The sequence below is a fragment of the Paroedura picta genome, chromosome 14 (assembly GCF_049243985.1).
Source record: "Paroedura picta isolate Pp20150507F chromosome 14, Ppicta_v3.0, whole genome shotgun sequence".
NCBI classification, from domain to species: Eukaryota; Metazoa; Chordata; class Lepidosauria; order Squamata; family Gekkonidae; genus Paroedura; species Paroedura picta.
In genome coordinates, this window is record NC_135382.1 from 25,271,591 (window position 1) to 25,296,653 (window position 25,063).

The window sequence follows — 25,063 nt, forward strand, 5'->3', positions numbered from 1 at the left end:
TTGCTTTTTGTATGTCCCTTTGTTGGCTAATGACACCTCCTGTATTCCTCCTAGCTGCAACAAGAACTGCAAGCCAGTGAATATCTCTGAAGACGTCATTCTCAGTGTCTTCACAGAGACAGAGTCAAAGGGAACTCTCTACAAGTGGTACTTGGATAATACATTCCGCAGAAAGGTGAGTGTGTTGCCTGCACTAGAAATTCTCTCGACATGCTCACACAAGCTCTGAAGAGGAGCGATTCCTAATCTGGGGCCAGGCTATACTAGTGTTCTACCAGAAAACCGCTAGAGGACATAGCTAGAGGGTCCTGTGAGCTCAGAGGTCTTGTCCACAGAGCTCTGACCTTTTGTCCTTCCAATCAGGCAACGTAGGTCAAGTCATTCAGCCGCATGGCTATGAATCATTCAAGCCCTCCTCTGAATGGAAAGACTATGGAATCACCAGGCCTTAAATGAGGCTGCAGGTTGTGGTCTCTGTCTGAGTCACCGCTTGGCCTTCTTCAGAAACCAGCTTATGTGAAAATCATAAGGGGTGGACTGCTCTAAAAGAGCATGTTTCGGAGCACAAAAATAATGTACATGCAGAAGAGAAAGGTACTTCATCCAACAGAAGTCACAGGCCTTGAAAAGAAGCACTCAGTGCAGTGGTAGGGGGTAGTTACAATGGCTTGTCATTCCAAGAGATGCCAGGAAGCCAAACTTCTGCTTCAGATAGTTGTTGACTGGACACGCTCATCAGTCCAATTGATTCAACCCACATGTTTTCCTAACTATTTGGGACATCCTTCAAAGCATTGTATTGGCACGAAACTGGATCTGTTTTTCCTCTTTTTTTAATTAAGAAAAGTGAGGCCAGCCCTGGGCCAAATCTAGAGCAGTGATCAGAATGAAAGGTTCTCCAAGAGACGCAACGAGACGTTCTCCCAAACATTTCTGCTTTTTAAATCCACCTTCTTTCCCCTTGTGTTTGATTTCCCCAGCCCAATCCGCTCCCTTCAGGCTGTAGCTTGAACGGCTTCCGGCAGAGCAGTCTTACAGCGCTTCAAAGTGACGCTACGGTGTTGGTGCTGAACAATTCCTTTTTGCAAATGCAAGGAGAAGCCTTTAGAATTAAAGTTACAGGTACGAGAGAACCAGCATTTGGACATTACTGCGATTCTGAAAGATATAAGACACAGGGCCATTTCGCACGGCTTCAAAATAGCACAATGGTTACTAATTGGAAACGCTACTAATTTGCCATAACCCACGACGTCGTAGACAATCTGCAACAATCCTGAAACCGACCCACAAAAAGCGCTTCGTTGTAGCGCTTTCAGGGGAATCCAGAAAAGTGGATTCACCCTCCGGATAGCGATACACTCCTGCAACCAATCTGCAACAGTAGCGCTAAAGACCTGTGCGTTACCATTGTTGCTGGTTCTTCAAAGTCCCTCCTCCTGAGCCTGTCCTCCAAACTTCCGGCGAAGCGATCGCCATTTTTTTTTCTCCGAGCGAGCGGGGATAAACGCACCAGCGAGCCTCTTTCTGTTTAGAGGCTTCCCTGGCTTCAGTCCTTCACCTTTAGTCACTAAGCACAAACCACATAAAAGCCCGTTTGCTGAAATAAAGTCCCTTTATTTTTTACACATAAATTCAGCCGAAAATCGGGCCCATGAGAGGGGGGGGGGATTTTTTTTTTATCACTCGAGGCAGCGTGCCAACGATCATACAATCAAACGACAGCTCACATTAGGCAGCTGGATGGGTCTCTCCGTTGCAACGAATCTACCTAGATTCGTTGCTATGGGTCTGTTTTTTTTTAAAAAAACCTTTCTTAAAGGGAAAGGGGCTGTTTGGGAGCATGCTAACGGCTGCCCATTGGCTGCTTGACGGCCAGGGGCGGGACGAGCTTGGCAATAGCGCTTCCTTTCTAGCGATTTCTGCCGAGACCGGAAGCCTGTGGGAAACGCTAAAAAACCCAACTGATTCCACTACAAAGGCAGGTATGCATAACGACGAATTCCACTATTTTAAATGGCGATTTTTCATTCCGCAAACAATTTGCAACAAAGACCCCCGTGCGAAAAGGCCCACAGTTCCCTCCTAGCTTCGGTAGCAAAAAGATTCGTGCTTGTCCAGCAAGGAACCTTAAGAACGTGAGAAGAACATGGCCAAAGTAAACCAATGGTACATCTAGTCCTCCAAGTTGTTTGATGCATTGGCCAACTGGTTGCTCTGGAGAGTTAACAGAGTGCTATCAATATCGTTCTGAATCTTACAGATGCAACATTATCAAATCAGAAAAAAAGCCCACCCATTAAATGAAGATAAGTCAACCTCTGGTCTTCATCAGTGCCTTATCTAACCATTCAAAATGATGCCTTTAAATCAGGGTTAGTCAACCTGTGGTCCTCCAGATGTTTGTGAACTACAATTCCCATGAGCCCCTGCCAGCATTTGCTGGCAGGAGCTAATGGGAATTGTAGTTCATGAACATCTGGAGGACCACAGGTTGACTACCCCTGCTTTAAATCACCAAAAGGTTGCATTTAAATCCTCCCCAGCCAACTAGTTTTGATGGCCTGCTGTAAGAATCCTGGGATAAGAATGGAAACGTATAATACTGCTGTAGAATAACAAGTGCCCAAGTAATTAGTCCAGAATACCTCCTTCATATGCAGGTCTTAGCTCCAATCTCAGGTCTTTCCGATTAAGAGGAGAGGGCAGGAATCGTTTTTCCAGAGAACTGCACTGCAGTCAAAGGGCTAGATTCAAACCCAGGATCATCTTAGCAAGATTGTCAGGTTATGAGTTTTTGAGACACTTCCTTTGTCTGGTCATTCAGGCAGGAATTCTGCCACCAGACAGAATTGGCTAGACTGCCCTTGGTAGACCAAGGATCAGCAGAAGGCAGCTTCATGGGTTCATCTGACCTTATCTTCATCTGCTTCTTTCTAAATGTTCCAGCAACGAGTGAGCACAAATACGGTGAAGCAACTTATGTGGTCAGCAGCGTGCCTCCCCCTGTGGTCCCAGTCTGTACTGTAGCCCCGAACCAAGGATCAGTGCTTACCCCCTTCTCCATCTCCTGCCACACCCCCTGCCTGGAGGACCTGTGCTTTCCAGTGGACAGCTCCCCACTGACATACTGTTTCTACCTCGAGCCAAGTAAGTGATGGTTGGTGACCTTGGCCATTTGTCTAAGGTGATGATATTCACTCAGCAGCTTGAGAGCCACACATGGCTCTTTGATATGTGATTTATGGCTCTTCTGAGCACTGTTCCTCAACTTGGCGTGGGTTTCATATTTCAGGAAAGTGGGAAAGACCCTCGCCTGGGGGAAATTGTGGTTTGCAGGGGTGGGAGGTCTCACCGTGAAACAGCTACCACCAGAGGAACGGTAGGCTGTGAGCCTTGCTAAGGTGCAGGTCTCATGCCAGAAATGGAAGTCAAAGTGGCTTTTTGACTTGATGGTGAACACTGAATGTGCTGTGACCTGGATGGCCCAGGTTGGTCAGATCTTGGAAACTATGAAGAGTCTGCCCTGGCTAGGGCTTGGGCAGGAGTCCACTAAGTAAGCCATTATGCAGAGGGTGGCAACAGCAAACTAACACTGTTTAGTTCTTATCTTGACAACCCTGTGAGATTGCCATAAGTCTGTTGTGACCCAAGGGCACTTTAACACGGTCATTTGTGAATGTGGCTTTCCACAAGCCACAGAGTGAGTGCTGCTGGCCTTGGAGTCCAAAACCATTGATGCATTAGATCAGGGGTAGTCAAACTGCGGCCCTCCAGATGTCCATGGACTACAATTCCCAGGAGCCCCTGCCAGCAAACGCTGGCAGGGGCTCCTGGGAATTGTAGTCCATGGACATCTGGAGGGCCGCAGTTTGACTACCCCTGCATTAGATCTTATACCCCACAAGGTCTGCTGGATCACTTTCCTTCCCTCTGGCTACTTCCAGATTCTCTCCTGCACTGTGGCCAGACTCCTGACCTAACCTCAGTTTACCTCCCACTTGGAGACGAGGACAAGAACTTCCTTGTACATATTATCATTGCTGTGAGTAACAAGTATGGGGCCACCGTCCGCACAGAGGCGACCGTCCAGGTATGTGCATCTTATTTGAGCAGCATTTTAAAATTAATAGAATTTTGACATCTAGGGAAGTAGATGACGGTATAAATGTTTATTGTTATGAGTATGCCCTTTTATTGCTGTGGATGAATTTATCACTATGGCTTTGCCTCAAAGGAACAGCTGTGAGTAGAGCTTTAGGCAAAATCATTCTAAAGGCATAGCCACATCCATTTTTTGAAGTACCAGAGAGATCCAAGTTCATGCATCAGTGCATGGCAAAGAGATGCATTTGTTAATAGCTTCTCTCCCCCTCCCCACAGTTAGGGACAGGGTTGGAGGGGGTTTGGATGGGGAGTTTTAATCGTAGGATGTTTTAAAATGTGATTATGAATGGTTTAATTATTTTGTAAACTGCCCTGAGTCCATTTGCAGAGAGGAGTGGTCTATAAATATTGTTGCTGTTGTTGGTACTACTACTAGTAGTAGTAGTAGTGGTAGTGGTAGTAGTAGTAGTAGTAGTAGTAGTAGTAGTAGTAGTAGTAGTGAAGTCCAACTCACTATGGACTTGCCAAAATCTAGGAATAGACACATTCTGTAAAGCAGGGGTAGTCAACCTGTGGTCCTCCAGATGTTCATGGACTACAATTCCCACGAGCCCCTGCCAGTGTTTGCTGGCAGGGGCTCATGGGAATTGTAGTCCATGAACATTTGGAGGACCACAGGTTGATTACCCCTGCTGTAAAGTGTTAACAGCTATTTGGATTCAACTCTACTTATTTAGAATAGCTATATCTTGCCTTAAGCCCTCTGATTCTAGGCAGCTAGTAGAATAAAGATAAATTGTAAGGATGCAAAATAGAAGAGCCCATTAAGAAAATGAGAAGAACCAAGCACCGGTGACAGATGCACTGATTAAAAATGCATGGCCCAATTTGCTGACACATTTCCTGTCTCCACGCAGGCAAAGGTGGAGGTGTTTTATGCCATTCTGCAGGGGTAGAGTGGGTCTGTTATTCTCCCCAAGCCTTCTGGTCAGGCCATGCTGTCATTATCGGTAAACTTTATGATGCTGCCAGTTGGGGTGTGCCCACGTGAGGATTTTAAACAAGAGCCCTTTTCATTTTGGCTCTCATGCACTGGGACAACATCCTGCACGTGATACTTCCGATGTGCATGGTTGCTATTTTGTGTGCATGTTTTTCAAGCTTTGCTAAGCACAAACATGTGCTCGCAACAAACCTGGTCATCTGATGTTGTGTGCTGAAACAGGAAAATACACATCTGTACTTAACTACCGTATCTGATTAGTGTGAGGCATTAAACCCCCATGACAAATGTTCATTAAGTACACTGCTTTTATCCGTTCAGTCCCGAATACATCCAACAGCAAATCTTTAAGCATTGCTATGATTTTGCTGACCCTAAATGTCTCTGGCCTCCCTCCTCTGAAACCTGAAATGACATCATAGAATTATAGAACCATAGAGTTGAAAGGGGCCGCACAGGCCATCTAATCCAATGCAGGGTCAGCCTAAAGCACAGGTAGTCAACCTGTGGTCCTCCAGTGTTTGCTGGCAGGGGCTCATGGTTATTGTAGTCCATGGACATCTGGAGGACCACAGGTTGATTACCCCTGGCCTAAAGCATCCAGGATAAGGATCTGTTCAGCTGCTGTTTGAAGACAGCCAGTGAGGGGGAGCTCCCCACCTCCTTAGGCAGCCGATTTCATTGCTGAACTATCCTGACTGTGAAATTTCCCCTTCCCACTATCTGGTACCAACTATTCTATACATAATTTAAACCCATTACTGTGGGTCCTATTCTCTGCTGCCAACAGGAACTGCTCCCTGCCCTCCTCCAAGAGGCAACCTTTCAAATACTTAAAGAAAGCAATCACGTCCTTTCTTAACTTCTTCTTCTCCAGGCTGAACATTCCCAAATCCCTCAGCCTAGGTTGTTTCTGCCAGGCAGGAGAATCTATTAACCTGATCAGACTTCACAATCTGAACCTAAATAATACTGAATGCAGACAGCAAGCACATCATGGGGAAAGTGTGCTTGCAAAGCCAGGGACTCTGGCAAAACAAGCCTAGCTGTATCCTGGACGCAACACAACTGATTTGCATTCAAGTCAAGGGGCAGCCATAGTTACACTGGGCCAACGGTTCTTAGCCTTTCATCTACTACCCCCCACCCGGAATGAGCAACATCAACACTGTAAGCCCCCAAACTGGTTCAAAAAAATAGGATATTAAAAATGCACTCTGGACAAAGTTTTTTTCTATATAGGCTTATTAACAGTGAGCACCTATGATGCATACCGTAGGACCCTGGTTCCTGGTGGCCGTCAGCCAACACTCTAATTCCACACACACACACACACTCACACACACACACTGGGGGAGGAGGACAAGCAGTCTCAAACTATTCTCTGCTTGCCATCAGCCTTTGCAAAAGAGATGGGGGGGCTGCCTAACATCACAAATAACCCCTCCAAATTCCCCCAGTTTGTAGATCGCCCCCAGGGAAGCCACATGACGCCAGCTGAGAATCACAGCGCTTGGCCAAAGAATTGCAAACCACATTACCAATTATAAATGAAGTGCAGAATTGCAGTTGCAGGGTGGTGGCCATGGAAGAAACCTCACTGATTCCCCTTGTTGCATCAGGTTCAGTATGAAGATACAAACACTGGCAACCAGACCCTGCAGGCCATCCTATCAGAGAAATCAAGCTCCCTCCTAAAAGGAGGGAACAGCAGCATGTCCCTGTTCCAGTTGTACAAGTCGGTATCGTCGGTCCTTAATCAAGAGACGAAGGAAGAGACCCTGAATTCGACACTGCGGACAGATGCCCGGACAGAGGTCAGGCGCTGCATTTTGCCTCTTGAAGCCCAGCCCCTTTCCCTGCGAGACTTAGCTCTTCAATTGGAACATTTTCCTGCCGGTCCACAGGAGCAGATTGGCTCTTCTGGGTGGGCTGTAATTTTGGAGGGGCCGTAGTAGCTGAGAGCAGACACAGCCTTTGCATTGCTGGGTTGTTTGGCCACGGATCATCCCTGTCATGGTGGACTGTGTGCCACAGCCACCAGTAAAGGGACTGCTTAGCTCAGCTAACTCCAGCCTGTTTTAACATCACCTCTTCTCCTTAGCCTGGCCACCACACTGGGAAGGAACTTGGGCCAATTCGCACATCACCAAGTCCTCCTGTCCACCGTAGCTTTGTAAAAGGCTGGCGATGGGTATGTTGTGCCTTCCAGATGCACACAGGCCTGATTCTGATCCCAGTGCCCATGAAAAGGGGGCTGCAGCCTCCCTCCCCTGACCATTTTTATGCCTCTGGGGCACTGCTGTTTACTCCATTGCTAAAAATTGCAGGTAGCCACAAATATGATTTGTCAGTGGAGCAAACCGTGGTTCTGCGGGGTGGTAAGGCTGAAGCCACTTCTCCACATGCTTTGTGGTTGCAATCAGAACTGGCCCTTAAGATTTTAATATTAACCTTCAAAGCCATCCATGGATTGGGCCCTGCGTATCTGAGGAAACACCTGTCTCCTTATTCTTCGTTCTGCAGGTTTGAATCTGCTGGTGGTTCCCAGCCCTTGGGAAGGACACCTGGCCCCAAGCTGGTGGAATGAGCTCCCAGAAGAGCTGAGGGCCCTGATGGAGCTTTCATGGTTCCTCAGGGCCTGCAAGATGGAGCTCTTCCACCAGGCATTTGGTTGCAGCCAAGTTGTGGAAGACTTAGGGTACTTCCTCAGGATGCCCCAAACAGCTAGGGCAAGAGGCAGGCTGGCGGTGGGTGTAAAGGTGACGGACTGGTGAGGGCGGGGAAGGAGTAAGATTGGTTATGCTGCGGGGGAAATTCTGTAATTTTATCAATGTTTTACTGGTGTTTTTATTGCAAACCGACAAGAGCCAGCTTAGCCCAGGAGTGGCGGTTAATAGATTTAAATAATAAATAAAAATAATAAATGAAGGCACAAAGCTTCCGTCTCTCGTCTGATATGAAGTCCTTGCAGTGGGCAGAGAGACTTGGTCATGTGTCCGTTTGCTTCCTCCATACAAAAAAAAAAAATGATTCCAGGAATGAAGTGTGGATCGGCAGTGTGCAGGATAGCTCCCCGGGTACCTTCCCTTTGTTTGGCATAATAGTGAAAGCTTCCCATTCCTGCTTTACATGTGAGTGAACAATAGAATCATAGAATCATAGAGTTGGAAGGGGCCATAGAGGCCATCTAGTCCAACCCCCCTGCTCAATGCAGGATCAGCCCAAAGCATCCTAAAGCATCCAAGAAAAGTGTGTATCCAACCTTTGCTTGAAGACTCCCAGTGAGGGAGAGCTCACCACCTCCTTAGGCAGCCTATTCCACTGCTGAACTACTCTGACTGTGAAAGTTTTTTTCCTGATAAATAGCACCCTCCACCTCATCCCTCTTCTGTTTTCGTTTTGTCCCAAGCTGAGAGAGTTAATGCTGACCACTCTGTCGGCTGTCAACGTATCATCCCTGCAGACAGCTCTCCAGATGTCCGAGGTGCTCAAAGACATCACTTTCAGGAGCGAAGAGCTTTCTTCCTCGGCACAGGTGATGCATATCTCTGATCAGGTACATGGAGTCATTGCCGTGCAGCCCGTGGACTATTGATATAGGAATCTGGCATGTGACGGTAACCTTTGGAGAAGGAAAAATGGTGGATTCCAAACCCCATGAGAATTTGAAAGGTGGGGGTTTTCTCAGCCAAGTGGGGAACTTGTGATCTACGTTATGATGTCACAATACCATGCAACTAATTGGACTGGCCACTTCACAAAGCCTATTCAGAGCAAGGGAATAACTGCTCAAGGTTATGGGCCCCTTCTCATAGTGTGGGGAGAGAGTGATAAAACAGAATTAAATATGCTTCAGAAGGTTATTTACCTAAGTTCTGAGTATGGAACAAGTAACCTTCAGGTGGCAAAAGGAGATCATTTCCCCAGCCTTTGAGCTGGATTTGACCTATGAGCTGGATTTGAACCTGGCAGCATCATGCACGTGCTCTACCAATGACCTATGGTTCCTCCACCCACATCCATCTTCCCTTAGCTTTAGCAAGGATGAGATTATCATAGTCACAAGATCCATCATGCAAGCAAAGAACTGTGCAGAGATACTGGATTTCTTGTCCTTTCCAGGTGGAAGCTGGTGATACTCTGAAGGATGTCAGCGAATCCTTGCTGGTTGTCACCCCGGAAGATGGAGAGGATGACCAGAAGCGCAAGGATGCTGCCACATACCTGTTCCATGCAGTGAACAATGTTCTCAAGGCTACAGTGCAGAACAGGACAGAGGTGGCTTCTACCCCGGAATTCAAGCAGGTGTGAGCTTTCTTTTCTGTATACTTAGCAATGCTAATAAGACCAAGACCTGTGACACATTAAAAGAATGGTGTCCTGCAGTGTGAGCATTGATAAGGATCATTTTCCTGCTTACAAAATGGATTTGCTTCAGAAGTTTCCCAACACTGCCTCTGCAAATATTGGGAGATTTGCGGGAGGGCAGAGTTTGTGGAGGATGTGATGTCACTTCTGGTGCTGCTCTAGGCTGCCTCTAGTCTCTATGTTTTTTAGTGGGCAAATTCCTAGAGTGTCAGTTTGGGGAAGACATTTTTACTCTCACTCCTCAGGGTAAGTAAATGGGGACAGGAGGCTGGTAAATCTCCAATTCCGGGGGGTATATGGTAGGCCTATTGCCCCAGAAGCAGCAACCTGCTATTTCTACAGCATAAAACTTGGGTTTCAGTTCCAATGACTCAGTCCTAATTTCATGATGGAACGATCATGCCTCCACCACATAACGCCTCACAGCTATTCACAGGACCAGGCTGCTTCAGGAACACAGTCAAGAATCAGCAGTGTTGCTCCTGAAAGACGGTGCTCTCTTCTGTCCTAGAGCTTGGTGTCCCAGCAGCTACTGAGCACAGTGGACAACCTCCAGAGTGCCCTCCTCATTGGGAAACTGCCCGACAACGAGCCCACTGTCCTAACCACTTCCTCCGTGGCCATGTACATCAACAGGTATCGAGTTCCTCTTCCTTCTAGGACATTTGCTGTGGCTCCCAGCAGCTTCCAAACTCTCTCAAGGGAAGATGTTAGCAATCTTGGTAACTAAATACTGGGAAAGTGACAGCAAAAACACCCTAGATGTTCCTCTCTGATGCCGTCCATCCAAAAATGTTATTTATGGGTACCTTGGCCCCTGACTTCCTGGTGTGCATCTCCTTCTTCCCCAAAGCACCTCCTTCCTAAAGTCTGCACGAGCAACTCAGATGATCACGTTGGGGTGATGATATTTTGAGAGGATACCCATCAAGCAGTAGAAGAAGAGAGCTGGTTATACCCCATTTTTCTCTACCCGAAGGAGTCCCAAAGTGGATTACAGTCACCTTTCCCTTCCTCTCCCCACAACAGACCCCCTGTGAGGTGGGTGGGGCTGAGAGAGCTCCAAGGACTGCTCTCGGAGAACTGAGACTAGCCCAAGGTCACCCATCTGGCTGCACGTAGCAGAGTGGGGAACCAAATCCAGCTCTCCAGATTAGAGTTGGCCGCTCTTAACTGCTACACCCTGTTGGCGCTCATGGGGAAATTTCATCCCTCCACTGAAAACAAATCATAGTATCAGAGAATAACCTAAAAACCTGGGAAAGAATACATTCAAATCAGAGAGCATAAACAAGCATACAACTAAATGAAATAAATAACGCATGAAGAGACCTCCTGAAGAGCTCTGTCTTACATCCTTGCCTAAATAGGAGTGAAGGTGACATTGCCCTCACCTGTCAGGCAGGGCGTTCCACTTCACAAGGAGGGAGCCACCACCAAAAAGCCCCTTGGTTAGGGACTGGTGCCAACCTCATCAACCTCAGGCATGGGATGGGGGGAGGATTCTTCTGGCAAGGGCTGAATGAAAAAGGCAGCTTGTGCATTCATGTCCTCATCAATAGCCACTTCCTGGCCCAGCTCTCTTTGTCCTTCCTCTTCTTTGCCTTGTTTGGTGGGTCAATATTTTCAAGGATATGTGAAGTGGGTGTCTTTCAGGTTGCACCCAGTGGTCCATGCAGTGTGTTGTGGGGCCCTTCATTTAGACCCACTTCTTTATTTCCATCTCCTCTCACCTCTTTTTTGGCTTTTCCTCTGACCCTTCTCTGCAAAGGTTGCAGACAGACGACGTGGACAACGCATCCATTAGTATCTCCAGCCCTAGTTCCGCCAGCTTCACCCTGCCTTCTGCCTCTTCTCTCAGCATCTCAGGCGCCAGCGATGAGACCGTGGACATCCGGGCAAGTGCCTTGTTTTTTTTACATTTTGCTCTGGAACCTTGCGGCCTTCTCTCCTTGTGATGCCTGGCGGTGTGCGATCTAATCTTGGCCCCTCCAGCAACTTAGCTGTGCCGCCAAATTCACCCTGTCAGTTCAGACAAGCCTCTAGAGCAGAGATCCCTAATGTGGTAACCAGCCATCTATTTCCTGCTCCTCACATGCTGCTTTTTCACCAGAGCAAAGAACTCCTCCCAGGTTGCTCCCACCTCACTGAACCAAAAGGAGGATTAGAAGAGCTCAAGAGGCATCACCTGGGAGTCTCCAGGAGTTCCCCATATGGAAAGAGCTGCCTCCATTGCAGAAGGAAAGCCTGGCTTGGAATCTGTAATTGGTCCCAGCCACTGCTGGAGCCATTCTGTGGCTAGCCCCCCAACCCCCCGCATTTTGTGTGGTGCCCAGTAAAGCCGGGGTAGTCAACCTGTGGTCCTCCAGATGTCCATGGACTACAATTCCCATGAGCCCTGCCAGCGTTTGCTGGCAGGGGCTCATGGGAATTGTAGTCCATGGACATCTGGAGGACCACAGGTTGACGACCCCTGCAGTAAAGCACCAACAGGCTTGAGAAACTGAGGGATTCCTACTCAAGAGTTTGTGGGAATAATCAATCCCTCCCTTGAATTTATTGCCTGTTCCAAATAACTTTCTGGTGTAACAGGATCCTTATATTTAGATCCAGGTACTAGAAGAAAAGCTGGGTTTTTGTATCCTGTTTTTCACTACCTGAAGGAGTCTCTAAGTGTCTTACCGTCGCCTTCCCTTCCTCTCCCCACAACAGATACCTTATGAGATAGGTGAGTGTGAGAGAGCTCTGATAGAACTGCTCTGTGAGGATAGCGCTGACAGAACTGCTCTGTGAGGATAGCTCTGATAGGACTGTGACTGGCCCACGGTCAGCCAGCTGGCTGCATATGGAGGAGTGAGGAATCAGCTCTCCAGATTAGAGGGTGCTGCTCTTAACCACTACGCCAAGCTTTCAATGCAGATTTGAGCAAGAGGGATTATTCAAGTTTGTTCTTTTCTTGTAGATGGTGAGCTTTTCTGTGAACCCCTTTCCCTCAACTGACAGCTTTGATATCCACGGAGCTGTGGGAGGACTCACCCTCACCAGCCTAGATGGGTCGGTCATTCCCATTAGGAACCTCACAGAAGATGTTGAGGTAACTTTGCTGACTGGGTGGTTTTCGATAGATGGGATTGTTTTAATACGAGGGACCCGTAAATCCACACACATTCAGAGCAGAATAGTACAGTTTCTGGAATGTATAGCTTTGGGGTTTCTGGGAACATCATTGAAAGAGGAACATGTATTCTTGCTTCCTCAGTTGGATAATGTACTTATATCTGTAAGGTTATCGAGGCTTAGGTATATTTCCAGAGTTAAGTCACTAACTTTATCTGCAGATAATGCTGCCAAGGAGTTTAGAAAACCAAGAAGACAGAAGTCTGTTGGATCTGGGAAACTTCAGTGCTCTCCAGGTTAATGTGACCTCAGCAAATACGTCTCTCGTGATTCATCTGGAGTTGGACCAGAACATTCCACTTACCCTGTACCTGGGATATGGCTATCACCCCAATGAGACAGACCACGACCTGATAACCCATGTTCCTTTTGACAGAAACACAAGAGGTAAAATTCATTCTCATACTACAAACTGCATGACGTGGTTCCCATCCAGAGAATTGACAGATTGTGCCCAAAGGGTGCTTGTTAATGGTTCATCATTCTCTTGGAGAGGAGAGATGTGGAATGCCTCAGGGATCTGTCTTGGGCCCAGTGCTGCTGAACATATTCATAAATGATTTGGATGAAATAATAGAGGGAGTGCTAAGCTGGGAGGGGTAGGAAACACAGCGGAAGGCAGACTCCGGATACAGGATGATCTTGACAGGCTGGGAAACTAGGCTAAAATGAATACAATGAATTTCAATACAGGGAGAGTTGCAGGTAGCGTGCTCACCTGTTATGCAAAGCAGAGCTGCCAAACTGAATGGCTGGAAGGGGCTTGGTACATGCGTCAATCTGATTGGACTGGCTGGTAATTGGATTGGTCTCCATCTGAGCCTTCTCTTTTCCAGAAACGGTGTATTCCTGGGTTCTTCATCCAGAAGATTTTATTTTTGGAGAGGGGACTTATTATTTCACAGTGAGCGTGGATACGGAACTGGAGCCGGTGGCCCTCAGCGACATAAACCTCTCCATCACTTGCTTCGTATCCCGGTGCGCATTTTGGGATGAGCATCAAGGAAACTGGAACGGCTACGGATGCCATGTGAGTGGAGAAAAGCCCGCTGGGTGTGGGAGGGGTACAGGGCTGTGGTGTGGGGCAAAAATGGTTTTCTTTAAAAGAAGGCAACTTCTGCTACGTACAAGCTCAACTGTCTGCTTTTCCAGCAGTCGTAGGCAGGGTGGTGGTTTAGATTGCAAGTCATAAAGGCTATTCCTCTGCTTGCAGGTTGGCCCCAAAACAATCCCCAGCAGCACCCAGTGCCTCTGTAACCACCTGACGTTCTTCGGGAGCTCTTTCTTTGTCATGCCCAACACTATTGATGTCAGCAAAACTGTGGAATTGTTTGCCACGTTTGTGGACAATCCGGTGGTCGTGACAACCGTAAGCTGCATCTTCCTTGTGTACCTGCTGGTTCTGATCTGGGCCAGGAGAAAAGACATCCAAGATGACGCCAAAGTAAGCTTTCAATTCAATTTCTAATCAGCACTTCTCTGCGATGCAAAGGATTCCCTCTCTCCGTTGCAAAACCTGCGGCATTAAGGCTAGAAAGGCATCTGGCCTATTATTGGATCCTTTTATTTGGATGAGCCTTCTCTGTGCAAAGCAGATGTTCTATCTCTAAAGCCATGCCCCCCCCCCCCTGAAATGAAGCTGCCTTGGTCTGTCAAGGGCATTAGTGTCTAACCTAGCATTCCTCAACTTTTTTACCATTGAGAAATCCCTGAAACACTCCACAGGCTCTGAGAAACCCAAGAAGTGGCGCAATCATGTTGATTATGATTGGGAAGTACATGCCCACCCGAGGCCCCTCTCCTTCCTAGCTCCCTCAGGCCCATCACTGGCTATTTTGGGAGGGTGGGATGGGTCAACATGACCATATACGGTCATATCACCCAATAAATGTCTAACACATTTTTAAATATATGAAAAACTCTCACCCATTCGGGAAACCCTTGCAGGGCCATCAAGAAACCCCAGGGTTTCACAAAACCTAGGTTGAGAAAGCCTAGTCTAACCTGCCTGGCAACAGCTCTCCTCTCTCTGAGGGGGCCAAACAGGTAGGGAGTAAATTATCTGCAAGCAATTTGAGCTGTTTGGCCCTCATTGGCTGAGTGTAATTTGAACTGATTGGCCCTCATTGGCAGAGTGCAATTTGAACTGTAATGCTGGTTTTCATCTGTTTCACTGCTGCTGCTCTTCTTCTCTCTAGGTGAAGATATCCGTGCTCACAGATAATGACCCCTTTGCTCAATATCGCTACCTGGTGACTGTTTTTACAGGGCACCGTCGAGGGGCAGCCACCACCGCCCAGGTAACAATGAAGTGCTTAGATAGGCTTGTGTCTTTTCTCATTTGACAGCTCTCTTACTTCTGTGCACTGCTAAAGGGGACCGAATTTAATGGGACTTGTTCTTAGCTAAATTCTGAGCTGCATTGCCAAGTCTAGCCCAGTCTTGTCAGCTCTGAGAAGCTAAGCAGGTTAGCATTTGGATAGGAGATCTCCAACTACATAAGAACAAATGAAAAGCCCTGCTGGATCAGACCAGTGGTCAGTCTAGTCCAGAATCCTTCTCTTACATGGTGGGTAACCAGCTCCTCTGGAGGACCATCTACAGGGCATGAGGGCCAAGGCCTTCCTCTGATGATGCCCCCCTGGCTCTGGGATTCAGAGACTTAGTACCTCTGAATGTGGAGGTTCCCTTCAATCATCATGACTAGTAGCCATCAATAGACTTATCCTCCATTAATCTATCTAATCCCCTTTTAAAGCTGTTTATTCAATGTGGCCATCACGCCGAGTAATATCAGGTTCATGGCATTAGAAGGCAACTTCTAACGTAGTTCATGCCTTCCTACTTGTTTCTGCTTGAACGCTCATTCAGCACAGTGAAAATGTTCTGTAAGGAGGTCCCTCCAGTTTTCCCGTACCAGGTGGGGATTGCAGCAGTCCCCACATCTCATTGTTGTTCCAGGTGACCCTCACCCTGTATGGCCAGGAAGGTGAGAGCGAGCCACATCACCTGGTGGATCCTGAGATGCCAGTCTTTGAGCGAGGAGGCGTGGATGTGTTCCTGCTGTGTACCCTCTTCCCTCTGGGGGAACTGCAGAGCATCAGACTGTGGCATGACAACTCTGGAAGCAGCCCATCCTGGTAGGCAAGAGGCAAAGGGATGCAGAAGCAGGAGAAGATGGCTGCTTTAGGCTGATCCTGCATTGAGCAGGGAGCTGGACTAAATGGCCTGTATGGCCCCTTCCAACTCTATGATTCTAAGAAGCTTCCTTTAACCCTCCATTTGCAATATGTGAAGCTATTTCTTCTGAATGTTTATGAATGTACGTCCCCATGGCCCTTTGCTCCCAAGCACTTTCCTGAACTATGCCTACGTTGGCCCCGTCCTATATGCCTCCAAAGAAGATCAAAATAACACTGCTGCTCCAATCATTGGCATAAAAACTCTTAAAACGACTACTAGATTCCTTCTTTCAGAATCCAAGGGACACTTTCCACATTATGTTTCCAAGACGTACTCTACCGATGTCAAAGTTGTCATTAAAAAGATGGTCTTAGAGAACTGATCTCTGCCATCTGGAGATCACTTGTAATTCTGGGAGATCTCCAGGTCTCATCTGGAGGTTGGGAGGCTCTTGTTAGGCAAAGGCCTTCAAGCTGTTTTAGCGCAGTCAGATCACCAGCAACTTGTAGACATCTAAAAGTGTAAAGTTTAAAGCCCTTCAAAACCTCAGACCCAAATATTTGACTATCTCCTTCCATAGCTACAGCCGGCTATTGGCTATTTGTCCAGCATCAACCAGATCCCGGGCCTTTTCCTTTGTGGCTCTGGCCCAGTTGCATGGGCTCCCTGAACAGGCAAGGGAGACCCCCTGCCCTGGAGATTTTCAGGAAGTCCCGTCTGTTTGCCAGAGCTTTCAAGGGCATTTGAATAATGTCTTTTAAGGGGGTTAAGGAGACAGAAATGCGGGCTTTCCTATTTTAGTTTGGTTTTAACAGAAAATGTTTATAACTGTTACTGTAAGCAGCCTTGAACCACAAGGAAAAGTGGGATGTAGATGTTTTAATTGATCTCATGTGAAAACACTGCAAATCAGCATTGGTTCTCCACAGGTACGTGAACCGTGTGCTGGTCCATGATGTCGCTGCAGATCAGAAATGGTATTTCCTCTGCAACTCTTGGCTGGCCATTGATGTGGGAGATTGTGTCCTGGATAAAGTGTTCCCTGTAGCCACTGAGCAGGATATGAAGCAGTTCAGGTGAACTGGGGTATCATCATCATCATCATCATCATCATCATCATCATCATCATCATCATCGTGGCTGGTTTGGATACACTCTCACCACATTAACAGTATAACCTTTTTTTCCCCTTCGGGAAATGTTCTGAGAAACTGGTACTACAAGTCTGGAGCATGCCCCCAGTTTATTTTATTTATTTATGTTTACATTTATAACCCACCTCTCATGAGCCTGTCATCTCGGCGTGGCATACAGTTTAACTGTGGAAAGGGCCTTGGTAGAGGGTATCAGCGGGCTAGCACTTGTAACGTTACTAACCCACCCAACAGAGAGGAATTTGCAGTTATTTTTTGAAATGTTTCTTTTTAAAGAATGTAAAACAAAAGATGAATATAGAAATGAGCAAATGGATATCTACTGCTTCAGAAAGGAATCTGAAAAATCTCTCTATAAAGTTTGTGCCGTGCAGCGGCTGGCTAGACATTCCCAATTCCTACCGTCACAGCCTCCCAGAATATTGGTAGCCATTTTTTTCCCTGTCACTGCAGAATGATGCTCCTTTGTGACCTTGTCCGACTTCTTTCTCTCCTCTCTCTAGCAACCTGTTTTTTATGAAGACCTCCAAAGGTTTCCAAGATGGACATATCTGGTACTCCATTTTCAGCCGCTCTCCCCGCAGCTCCTTCACCCGAGCCCAGCGGGTGTCCTGCTGCTTTTCGCTCCTTCTGTGCACCATGCTAACCAGCATCATGTTCTGGGGGGTGCCTACAGACCCGGCTGACCAGAAAATGGATCTAGGTACTTGCATACCAGCTCCGGTGCTGAGGCTGGAAACACAGAAATGAAATTGCTCTGCTGAGTAAAGGCTTCCTCACTGTTCGTAAGGGATTCTCTGTCTGGTGGCTCCTCTTCAGGGCTATCACCTTTAAAGCAGGGTTTGGAGTTTCGCTCACCAGAATTCAGACGGTTCAGTCCTAGGACATTTAAGGGGGTCCTTCCATGGTCCTTCTAAGGTAGAAACTAGCAAGAGGGGAGTAGTAGCTACTAAGTGTTGAGTTTAAAGCTGAGAAAACCAGATTCAAACCCAGTTAAGGATCTCTCAGCCTAACATACCTCCCTGCTGGTGTTGCAAAGGAATGCCAGCATCCTGAGATCTAGAACTGAAAAAGAAAAATAACTCCTGGCCTACCAGCGCTTTTGACAGATAACTTTGCTTTTCTATGTGGAAATGTACGGCCAGCGATTGATAATTTCCTATGAGATCTAAATGATGTTTTCTGTACATTCTTGGGATTTTTCCCTGCAGTGTTGCATTCCTGCAACCCATCCCCTCCGACTTCCACAGTCATGATGGCATTCCAGAGCATGTTTGCACCAATCACAAGCCTCAGGAAATCCAATCCCAGATGTAACATGTCCTGTGTCATTTGGCTAAGGTTCAAACTATATCTCCGCTACACAAAATGGCATGATTTTGTCCTTCTTGAGCTCCTTAAATGGGCTACAAGTCCACTGAGAAAGAGCACACAGAGTATTTAGGCCTTTTGCTCCTGTTTTTTTTTTTTTTTTTTTGCATTTAAAATCTCCTTAAACCTCCCTCACCACCAGCCTGGCTCAATGAAAGAAATGGGGTCCCCGTGTCTTCCCTGTGGTCTTTGCCATTGACATGGTTTGGGAAGGGAGATTTTTAAACACAAGAAATGATGAAAGCCAGTTTTGGAAATCAGCCATGGAGGAACAAAAACCAGAACTTCATGTAGATGCAATCCTAAGGACATTTTCTTGACAGTAAGCACCATTGGATGACCTGGGACTTACTTCTGAGCAACGTGCTTAGGACTGCGTCCATTGTGTCTCACTTGAGTGTAATAATTAAGTTTTTTTAACTATGAAGAGATGGCTTTTAATCCTAACTAACTAATTTTAAAAGCGAATTAATTATGTAATAAATGTCTTTTGTTTATCATTTATTGACTGTTTGGTTTTGTTGTTACCTGCCCTGAGCCTGTAGGAAAGGGTGGGCTGCAAGAATAAAGTTATTATACTATTAGAATGATAGAATCATAGAATGATAGAGTTGGAAGGGGCCATACAGGCCATCTAGTCCAACCCCCTGCTCAACGCAGGATCAGCCCAAAGCATCATAAAGCATCCAAGAAAAGTGTGTATCCAACCTTTGCTTGAAGACTGCCAGTGAGGGGGAGCTCACCACCTCCTTAGGCAGCCTATTCCACTGCTGAACTACTCTGACTGTGAAAATTTTTTTCCTGATATCTAGCCTATATCGTTGTACTTGAAGTTTAAACCCATTATTGCGTGTCCTCTCCTCTGCAGCCAGCAGAAACAGCATTAATATTGGAAGTCCCTGGTTCAAATCCAACCCTAGGCATGAGAGCTCCTTGGTGGATTTACGCAACCCATTATTTTCTTAATCTCAGCCCCCCACCCTCACCCCTCCTTGACAACAGAATATATCTGCGTTGGTGTATATTTTACAGGTTATAAGGATTTTGGAGAGAATGTATGTTAGACGTTTCACATTCTTGAAACTAACTATATAAAAGCTAGTCATTATTATTAAATTATTACATTTAAATTGAACAGAACTTCTCTTTTCTACCTGACTTTGCCAGGTAAGATAGAGTTCACCTGGCAGGAAGTGATGATTGGCTTTGAGAGCTCCCTCCTCATGTTCCCCATCAACCTGCTCATTGTGCAGATCTTCAGGAATATCTGCCCGCGACCCAATAGAGAGAAGAACCCAGGGAAAAGTGGGCGTGTCTCCCCCAGTCTACCTGTTCCTCCCCATCAGGATACTCCGAGCATGTCCCTCACACCTGAGGCTGTCATCAAGGTAAGTCACAAGGAACTGGATAGTCACCATTTATTATGAACAGGTGTCCTATTGTTGTTTGCATGTAGAAATACAAAGTGTACTATAAAGAACAAAGTTTAAAAGTCAGACAGCTCATCAAGAGCTTAGGGTCCCCAAATCAGCAGCCACGGTATGATCTGAGGGAGAGAAGACTCAGAAAACCATACAGGTTCATGTTTTGTGTACATTCATACGTCCAGGCAATGATGAGAGTAAAAACACTACAACTTCCCTGTTTGGAATCAGATGAGATGTTCCATAATTTCAGCAAAGTTACCATCTCTTTGGTTCTACTCAGGACATCAGGCGAATTGCCAACTCCCTCTTCAAAACCCTCAGGGCTCCGTTCCCTTCCTTGGAGCCTGAATTGGGGAAATCTACTGATATCAACAAGCTTTTGGCCTTAGTGGAAGACATCATCTGCCAGCAGAACAGAGTTGGACAGGAATTTTACGAGGAGAGCAAGAAGAAAGATGACCCTATTATCATCACTCTCGGCTTGCTGGATTTACAAGGTCAGTTTACGAGCTGGCAATTTCCACTTACAATAGGATTCCGGTAACTGAAGGTGAGAGCAGCTGCTGAGGACAGAGACCCATCTGGCTGGTGTGCAGGCTTAGCAGCCGATTTTGTTTGTGCAGTACTGTTTCAGCTCCTTTGCTGCTTGTGTAATACTGATGCAGCTACTGGCTGGCCATTCCTCTAGGGAAGGACTGTGGCTCAGTAGAAGAGCATTTTCTTGGGATGCAGAAGGTCCTAGGTTCAACCCTTAGTACCCCCAGTTAAAAGGATCGAGTCATGTGAAAGACCTCCACCTGAGACCCTGGAAAAACCACTGCTGGTCAGAGTAGAAAATACTGACTTTGAGAGTCCTTTGGCCTGACGATAGATAGGCATGAACTGGGAAAATGAAACCCTGGTTGAGAAAGCCTGACCTAAGCTATGTCCAAGTTCAGAGAGCCACAGCATTATGCAAAACCATGTAACGTGTTCTTTAAAACGTATTTAGAGGTTCCTTAAGGCTCAGCTTGCTGGGGGGTACCCAGCTTGCTGGGGGTAAAACGGTAATGACTGGGGAAGGCACTGGCAAACCACCCCGTATTGAGTCTGCCATGAAAACGCTAGAGGGCGTCACCCCAAGGGTCAGACATGACTCGGTGCTTGCACAGGGGATACCTTTACCTTTACCTTTAAGGCTCATAGCTGTTGTGAAGCTTGTGTGTAAATCTGACTCTGGAGAAATACAAATGAAACCCCTGTTCTTCTTTGCCTACAGAAAAGTCCAGGAGCCCAACTCCAGAGAGAGGGATGAGTGAAAGGCTGAAACACCGAGACTACAACCGTTGCCTCTACATGCAGCTGCAGAACGTGGAGACGGAACTGGAACTGCTGGGGGCTCACCGATTCCAGAACCCGCAAAGCTACTCTCAGGCTGTACGGCAGGTTCAGCACATGAAGAACTTCCTGGAAAGTCAGTTGTATCCTGCTGCACCCGCCAGTGAAAAGTAAGATAATGGGCTCAAGGAACACTAGCTGCAAGCCGTACCTGTAGCTTCCAGACAAAATGAAGAGGTTCTCATCCTCTCTCCCAGATTCTAGAAGAATATCAGAAAGGTCCTGCCAAATCAAGCCAGTAGTCCATCTAGTTCACTTTATTTCATGCAGTGGCCAACCACAAAGGATGTCGAATGCTATTCTGTTCTTGCCTCCTACCTCTCGTATTCAGAGGTTCGATGCCTATAGAAGTCCCCTTTAGTCACCATGACTAGTAGACATCGATGGACCTTTCTTCATGGCTCTCTCTTATCCCCTGTTTAGAGTCACCCATTCTCATGCTCATAATTATATACTGAGCTGGGCTGTTAATGATAGGACATATTGGAGGTCACTAATTCCTAGGGTTGCCATAAGTCGGAAGTGATTTGATAGTACATCATACACACACATGGAGCTATTCTCACCTAGACCTGAAACCTTCTCTGCTATTTTCAACATGCAAAGGGATTCAGAAGTTTCTGTAATAAGTAGGGTTGCCAACTCTGGCTTGCGCCACACCTGGAGGTGATAATTCAATGTACATTGTTCTGGTTTCTTGAACGTGTTTTACAAGGCAACTTCCCAATTTCCTTGCCTCGCTAGGGGTTGCCCAACTCCCAGCCTTCCAGGAGAAAGTAAGAAGGAGCCAGCACCCAAAGGCCTGCCTTGGTGGTGTGTGTTCATTGGCTGGTTCCTGGTGGCTGCCACTAGTGGCGTCTCTGGATTCTTCACGATGCTTTACGGGCTCCACTATGGCAAGGAGAACTCCATCAAGTGGCTCATCTCCATGGCCATCTCCTTCTTTGAAAGCCTTTTCATCACTCAGCCGTTGAAGGTAAGCGTCCATCTCCCATGCACAGTCGTTAGGTAGGATTTGGCTGCCAAAAGCTTTAGATAATATCGTGACACTGGTGGATGTTGTCTGAACACAACTGGACAGTCTAAGTTGGGAAGGATCATTAATTCATAAACACAGGATGGTATCCAGCCACTTTTTTGCTCTGTCTTGCCCAATTCCCCACCTTACGACAGCTCCTGTTGTGTATGCAGCCCTGCTGCGGACTGAGCTTGAGGTCTGAGGTAGGATCGAGATTCTCAGCCTCTGATTGGCTCATGGTTAGCTGGCTTCCCCGCAGGAGCCAGTGGATTAAAACAGCCTGTTTGGTGGGCTTGTGGCAGGATTCTCCAGAGATCCAATTGGTTTAAACCTAACGGATCAATCCTTTGTCCGACTACTGTATATATGGGGGGGGGGGTTAGTTTTAAAGATTTTTGCCTTGTGCCAAGGCAGTGAAATAGAAGCCTGATGTTTGGGTCATTCACGGACCTTGTCTTCACTTAGCAAACCAAACAGGGAGCCCCAGTGTCTATTCTGTCCGTATAAACACGACAGCAGGATGTCCGAAACCAACCATTCTAGAACAAGTCTCACCAGTATAAATGTATCTCTTGCTTTGCATCCAATGTTTTCCAGGTTTTAGGATTTGCTGCTTTCTTTGCTCTGGTTCTGAAAAAGGTGGAGCAGGAAGATGAGGAGAATACAGCCATTAATGGACCGCTGTCTGCTCCAGGTAGTTTATTGAGCCATTCGACATTAATGGCCCTTGATGGGTGGGACTCCCTTACTCTGCTTTTGAATAACACCCCTTAAACCAAGAGGTGCATTTATTTAATCTGGATTTAGCTAAACTGGTGGCTTGATTTGGGGAAGAGCAGTGCCAAGGTTAATTTATTGTTCAGGAGGACCTGACATAAGTTCAGAGGCCTATATTTTAAGGCTCTGCTTGCGTATTTGTCCACAAACAAATATTTCACAGGTACCAGAAGTCTCCAGTGTTCCCTCTCTTTCAGCCAAAAGAAATTACAAACCTTGTAGGGCTATCCTCAAGACTCTCACCACTCAGGGAAAAAGTGTAACATCCTCAAACTCTCTCCTGGAATTTGTGTGCCAGACAGGTCCATTAGCACTCTAGAACCTCCCATTTCCCCTTGTGAAATGGCCTTTCACCAAAGTAGTTGTGTCAACAAAATTAGCCCTTGATCCAGCTGAACTGGAGGCCTTCCAAATGTATCTGTAATCTTTCTGAAGTGGACGTTTGACAGCCAGCTCTTCACTCCTCTGAGCCTTCTTCCCCTTGTTTGAATGTCTATTTTTATCTCCTCTCAAGCCAAGCGTTTTCTCTCCTCCTGCCTCTCTCAACAACCATGATGGTTCGTGAATCATTTATGTCCCTTGATATCTGTAGCCTTTTCTATGTTTCAACTATTATTTGGTTTTTGCCTATCATTCTTGGTGCTGGGTAAGTGGCTATTTTGCATTGCTAGACGTTCTCTTTTGGGAAGGGGGTGATGTTTTGCCTGCTGATTTTAAAAGACGGACATTCCAGCTTCCTTCTTCAGGAAGGACTCAGGGCAGGTTTTAACAAAACAGATTCTAAAAAATGGTTAACATGTTGATATCAGACCATTATTTTAGCATCCAAATCTAAAAGCCTTTCAAACTTTCCTAGCATAAAAGGCAACAGTAAAATCAGCTTGTGGTTGTCAGAAAAGGGAGGAATGGTGGGCTTTCTACTTTAGACTGATGGCCAAGATGAACTTGAACTTGTCAGATATTTTGAGCTAAGCAGTGTTGGGCTTGGTCAACATTTGGATTGGGAGACCACCCCTAAGTTTCCAGGTATCCCCCAACCCAAAGTTGGTAAGCCCAGTCAAAGAGCTCCAGGCCCTGACTGGAGGTTGTCAACCCAACACCAGCTTGGCAAAAGATGATCTTCTTCTGTTCTTGCCTGCAGGTGGCTCAAACCTTCCCTTTGGAACCCGTAGAGACAGTGGAAGCAACAGCTACCAGCCGCCTCCTGCAACTCATGTTGAGAAAATGAAGAGCAACCACATGAAGGAGCAGAAAGCATTCGCCCTGATCCGAGAAATTTTGGGTATTTTATATTCTGAAGGTGCTGGGGTGGAATCGGGGAGGGTAAGATGGGGAGTTTTGAAACAAGGTGATGGTTGATCCTGATGTAGTCCACCCCAAACCCAGGCTGCTGGAAATAGATTTCAAAAGTTTTCAGAACTAAGCAAAGAACGAATTTCAACTGGACTGTAAGCATTTTAAGGCTTGTTCTCCCCAAGATGATAAACCCAAACGCATGCAGCACAGCAGGTAGAAGCCATTAAAAAAAACATTCTGCCCTTTTAAAATACTCCAGCTCATAGAAAACTGTTGTATTCCATTTCATTTGTGAAAGTATGGACAGCATTTCCAGGCTGCAGACGGGCAAATCTGCCTTGTAAACCATTGCCAACTCTTGATCAAAGTGGGAGTACCAACCGGTGGGGAGCCCCTGAAATCCATCTCTCCTTTTGCCTCAAAACTGTTAGATTCAAGTCCAGTCGCACCTGAGAGACCACTCAGTGTCTCACCTTCTGAGAGTCAAAGCTTTCTTCAACAGATGAGGGTTGTGTCTGTCCAAGAACGCTTTGACTCTCGAAAGCTGATAACCAGGGCCGGATTTACATGAAAAGAGGCCCTAGGCTATTCCACTGATGTGGCCCTTTCACCTCCCATTTTTAAGTTTGTAAATTACATGAGAGATAATAAAATACATCATTACGGTGATATATATCAGTATGTTAAATGAAACATGTTGTGATTGATATAATAGTGTAATTTTAATTTTGCTAACAATTTGAATTACAAGGTTGGATACACACTGTTCTTGGATGCTTTAGGATGCTTTGGGCTGATCCTG

The 25,063-nt window shown here is 46.5% G+C and overlaps 1 protein-coding gene across 3 annotated transcripts in view; it reads left to right on the forward strand.

The window, feature by feature from the left end:
• The window catches only part of LOC143823723 (polycystin-1-like protein 2), a 45,225-nt gene that overhangs the window by 12,681 nt on the left and 7,481 nt on the right, over positions 1–25,063 (forward strand). For 2 of the 3 annotated variants that reach the window (XM_077310286.1, XM_077310284.1), the window contains exons 12-34: positions 55–175; positions 981–1,122; positions 2,950–3,150; positions 3,948–4,093; positions 6,733–6,927; positions 8,523–8,669; positions 9,236–9,418; positions 9,993–10,117; positions 11,253–11,379; positions 12,444–12,575; positions 12,820–13,045; positions 13,495–13,688; positions 13,872–14,102; positions 14,857–14,958; positions 15,620–15,798; positions 16,771–16,917; positions 17,499–17,698; positions 19,534–19,754; positions 20,074–20,290; positions 21,052–21,280; positions 21,915–22,146; positions 22,786–22,882; positions 24,107–24,247. In XM_077310286.1, the coding sequence (XP_077166401.1) occupies positions 55–175; positions 981–1,122; positions 2,950–3,150; positions 3,948–4,093; positions 6,733–6,927; positions 8,523–8,669; positions 9,236–9,418; positions 9,993–10,117; positions 11,253–11,379; positions 12,444–12,575; positions 12,820–13,045; positions 13,495–13,688; positions 13,872–14,102; positions 14,857–14,958; positions 15,620–15,798; positions 16,771–16,917; positions 17,499–17,698; positions 19,534–19,754; positions 20,074–20,290; positions 21,052–21,280; positions 21,915–22,146; positions 22,786–22,882; positions 24,107–24,247 (3,935 nt within the window). The remainder of the gene's footprint in view (positions 1–54; positions 176–980; positions 1,123–2,949; positions 3,151–3,947; positions 4,094–6,732; positions 6,928–8,522; positions 8,670–9,235; positions 9,419–9,992; positions 10,118–11,252; positions 11,380–12,443; positions 12,576–12,819; positions 13,046–13,494; positions 13,689–13,871; positions 14,103–14,856; positions 14,959–15,619; positions 15,799–16,770; positions 16,918–17,498; positions 17,699–19,533; positions 19,755–20,073; positions 20,291–21,051; positions 21,281–21,914; positions 22,147–22,785; positions 22,883–24,106; positions 24,248–25,063) is intronic. The other variant, XM_077310285.1, reaches the window with a different exon arrangement.